This window comes from Echinops telfairi, unplaced genomic scaffold (assembly GCF_000313985.2).
Source record: "Echinops telfairi isolate 266 unplaced genomic scaffold, ASM31398v2 ScPeMD7_5592;HRSCAF=6446, whole genome shotgun sequence".
NCBI classification, from domain to species: Eukaryota; Metazoa; Chordata; class Mammalia; order Afrosoricida; family Tenrecidae; genus Echinops; species Echinops telfairi.
Genome location: NW_022109491.1, coordinates 37,004,376 through 37,008,629, shown reverse-complemented (window position 1 = coordinate 37,008,629; position 4,254 = coordinate 37,004,376). Strand labels below are relative to the sequence as shown.

Here is a 4,254-nt window from a genome sequence, read left to right as displayed (position 1 = left end):
CATATTCTTTGCTTTACTAGCATTTCTCTGTGTACACACACACACACACACACACACACACACACACACACGCCCACAGCAGTCTTAATATCAGTGAACACATTTTAAAGGGACAACTTAAAACAGAAACAGAGAATGTTGGAATTTGCTATGAGAAGGAAGTTCAGGTGGCTGGCATGCCTACACTTCTGCCAGGCTGCTGCAACGGCAGCTTGCAGGTCCTATCGTGCAGCTCCCATCTTTGCTAAGTCATGCCCCACTGCCCTGAAGTAGGGAATAGGTGGAGACACACAGCTAAGTATGTCCCCTTGGCAACAGGGACTCACACTCTGGATAGGAGGTGATCCACATATCCATAGCTTTATTTGAAAGCCTCCCAAATCAACTGTCAAAGCATCAGTAAGGAAGATATAAGGATGAGGAGGTTAGGCTGGCAGGAAAATAGAGATCTATAACCAGTGGATTCTACAATGCTGCTAACATCAGGTCGAGTCAAAGGCTTTTTCAGTGAGCTCCCCTTGGGCATATATTAGTCATTTTGGAGAAGAGAATTAACTGTTCTGAATCATGGGGGCATGTGTTAATAAACTAAAGCCTGTAATCACAGTAAGGTGAATTACAGTAGGTGATGTTGGCCTTAAACATCCTCTACAAAATGGCAACACAATTCTGATCATATATTTACCTATTAACTAAAAATGTGTTACCTTGTACATTTTCTTTGGTGGGGGAGGCATGATATTTTCTACTAAAGATCTCCAAAAAACTTACCATATATACTCGAGTATAAGCCGACCCAAATATCCGCCGAGGCACCTAATTTTACCACAAAAACTGCATTAAAAATGTGCTGAAAAACTTGGCTTACACAGGCATATATATGGTATTATAGGAAGGTTTTGATGGCGGCTGGGTGAGGGCACAACATTTGGTTTCTTTTCTCTATAGGCCATCTTCTCATAAAACTTATTTTCATGTCTAGCTCTAAAAAGCTGTGACAATGGAATGGAAAGAAGTATGACGGTAGTTTGAACAGAATGTAAAAGCCATCACCTTGCTGTTCTTCCCCTCTGGTAGGCAGGGATGTGGAGAGGGAAGTAAAGAACATCCGAGAGCTCAATCTACCTTTAAAAACAGCAGACCACAGCAGCATGCTGAAGCTTAAAGTCAGGTGTAACTTACTATTGTGGCAGAGACCCTACAGGCAACAGAACCCCTGCCATTTTCACAAGCAGGTATCTGGTTGAGGCCCTTACTGTGACCACTGTATGTTTTGGTGCCTTTCAGCTAGGGGGCTCATTTTCCAGCACTCTGTTGGGATCCATTAAAATTTCCATAGGCTGATTTTGGGAAATGAGTTGCCAGACCTTTCTTCCTAATCTATCGTAGTCTGGAGGATCTGCTGCAATCTGTTTAATAAGGGTGACGCTGCTCGTGTTGAAATACCAATAGGCTATCTTCCAGCATCAGAGCAAAATGCAAGCCACCACAGTATGAAAAACTGACAGATGAGTGGTACACAGTGACTCAGACTGCATCGAGTTCAGTGCTTCTCAACCCCTAATGCTGTGACCCTTTAATTCAGTTCCTCATGTTGTGGTGACCCCCCTACCATAAAATTATTTTTGTTGCTACTTCATAACTGTACTTTTGTTATCAATTGGGCAACCCCTGTGAAAGGGTCATTCAACCCCCAAAGGGTCGCAACCCACAGATTGAGAACCGCTGATCTAGTTGAACCCCTTTATTTGCAGATAAAGGGGCTGAGGTCAAACATCAATCTCCTATTACATGACGATTTGCTTTACTTAGTGATCAGAGTGAGGGAAAGAACATAGTCAAACGTCTCTTCATTTGTTGTCAAAGGCTCATATAATAAAAGGACGGTAGAAGATAAAAGTATAGAAGATGAGGATTTCAGGCAGGTGTAAGAGATCAAACTTGTGTTAACTTGCACACCTGCCCCAGGTGCTCCACTCTATACTTCACACGCATTCATATAAAATCCTTTACCAAGCTAAAGTTGTCGCTTTGTCTTTTTCATTTCATTTTTTTTTAATATAAGAAATTCCTTCCCCCCAAACAAAAGGATTGCATATTTCTAGCTTTATAGTAGAGTAGCATATGGAATGCATGGATGTGGTTGATTCTGAAGGAATTCCAAAAGGAAAAAAGGTGGGCTGGGGGTAAGGGTAGGTTTCATTGGGAATATAGTAATTGTTCATTAAGGGTTAATTTAAATACTGCTCAATTTTCTGCCCACTTTTTGTGAAAATAGAAAGCTGAAAAGAATTAGTAGTTCTTCAAGCAGCAGCTACTTGCATTGAAACGGTGAGAATAATGTTGTTGTACCTCTTTCTTCTCTTCAGAAAACCAGCTGGTGTCTGTGTTTGAGCCCCGGGGAGCTATGTGAAGATCCACCAAGACAGCAAAGTTCCCACACTGAAAGACAAAATGCCAGAATCACTCCCATAAGATTGACACCCAGCAAGCACTGAGAGAAGAGCTCACAAAGTTCCATGTGGTCTCACAGTGGAGTGGCAACTCATTTCCCAACCACCCAATTTTCAGGGATAGCAGTATTAATACGGGACAGGGCTATGCGTCATAACCTATCACTCCTTTTTTGCAAATGTAGACTTTGTTGTGTAAGGAAGCAGCTCAGAAATCCAGTAACAACTGGAAGACTGTCAACCATTGACAAACGTTAACTAAGCCTGTCCAAGGCAGGCTCTAGAAAAGAATCACTGCTTGGTAGGAAAGAACAGATAGGAACTACTGCTTATTTAGACAGAGAAGGCATCTTAGAATGACAATGGAAGCAAGGATGAATGGGAAAGAACAAGGACAGAAAGGTAAATGCTGGACAGTTATCAAAACTAAGCAACATTTTATCAAACTATGCTACAGAACCATCTTCTGCTCTCATGCTACAACCCCAGCAATGGTCAGCAGTTTTGAAAGTGAAAGTGTTCATCTCTGGGTGAAAATAGCCACATTAGCTACATGGAGCTATTAGCACTTAAAATGCGGCGACTGCAAGTGAGAAGTCCATCTTCAAAACTTTATTTCTTTTTAATTGGTTTAGGTTAAATTTATACAGCCACATGTGGCTACTGGCTACTGTGCTCTGGGTAGCATAGCTAGAGAGCCTGTAAAAAAATTGATGCCTTGTAAATCCACACACCCCACTAGAGATTTCTGAAAATGCCAAGGTAGCTGCACATACTGGCTCAGAAAGGACTAAAAGAACAAGATTGAAGCTATGGGTACTTAATCCTCATAGTCCTCAGGGCTCAGTTCATAGCCCGAAATGAAAAAAAAAAAAAAAATCACATAGTTACCTCTTCAGCTGAAGAGGGTTTGCTTGTTTGTTGCTTGAATTTTGTGTAATGATGCAATAGACAATAAAATATTTTCAGTAAATACTGTTAGAATGCTAGATATCTGGGGGTGGGGCTAGAAAAACTTAACACCTACCTCACACCATAAACAAAAATTATTATTCCTTCTTTCTGAGATAGATCACAGATCTAAACATAAAAGCCAAAACGATCTTCACTTTGTGGTAGGAAAAACTTTCTTAGTGACAACCCAGAAAAAAACTAGCTAAAGAAGAAAATGTTAAATTGGATCTTATTAAAATTCAAATCTTTCTTTCACCAAAAGACATTGTTAATATAATGAGTGTATGCCACAGATTAAGAGAAAATATTCACTATTTCACTATATATATATATGACAAGAGAACTGATATCCAAAATAGGTAAAGAACATCTATTAGCAGGATCACTGAAGACAAAATGGGTGCATAAACAAATGTAGTGAAGAAAGCTGATGGTGCCTGGCTATCAAAAGATATAGCATCTGTGGTCTTAGAGGCTTGAAGATAAACAAGCGGCCGTCTAGCTGAGAAGCAACAAAGTCCACCTGGAAGAAGCACACCAGCCTGTGTGATCATGAGGTGTCGAAGGGATCAGTTATCAGGCATCAAAGAACAAAAAAATCATATCATTGTGAATGAGGGGGAGTGCGGAGTGGGGACCCAAAGCACATCTGTAGACAGTTGGACATCCCCTTACAAAAGGGTCACAAGGATGAGACAAGCCAGTCAGGGTACAGCATAGTACCACTGAAGCATACAACTTTCCTCTAGTCTAGTTCTTTAATGCTTCCTCCACCCCCCCACCCCCCACTATCATGACCCCAATTCTACCTTTCAAATCCGGCTAGGCCAGAGCATGTACACAGGTA

At 41.0% G+C, this 4,254-nt stretch overlaps 1 protein-coding gene across 1 annotated transcript in view; it reads right to left on the bottom strand.

Moving 5' to 3' along the window:
* LOC101655932 (SLX4 interacting protein) overlaps nt 1–4,254 on the bottom strand; it is a 180,139-nt gene that overhangs the window by 86,784 nt on the left and 89,101 nt on the right. The window contains exon 3 of the mRNA XM_045295169.1: nt 2,353–2,442. Coding sequence (XP_045151104.1) covers nt 2,353–2,442 — 90 coding nt within the window. The remainder of the gene's footprint in view (nt 1–2,352; nt 2,443–4,254) is intronic.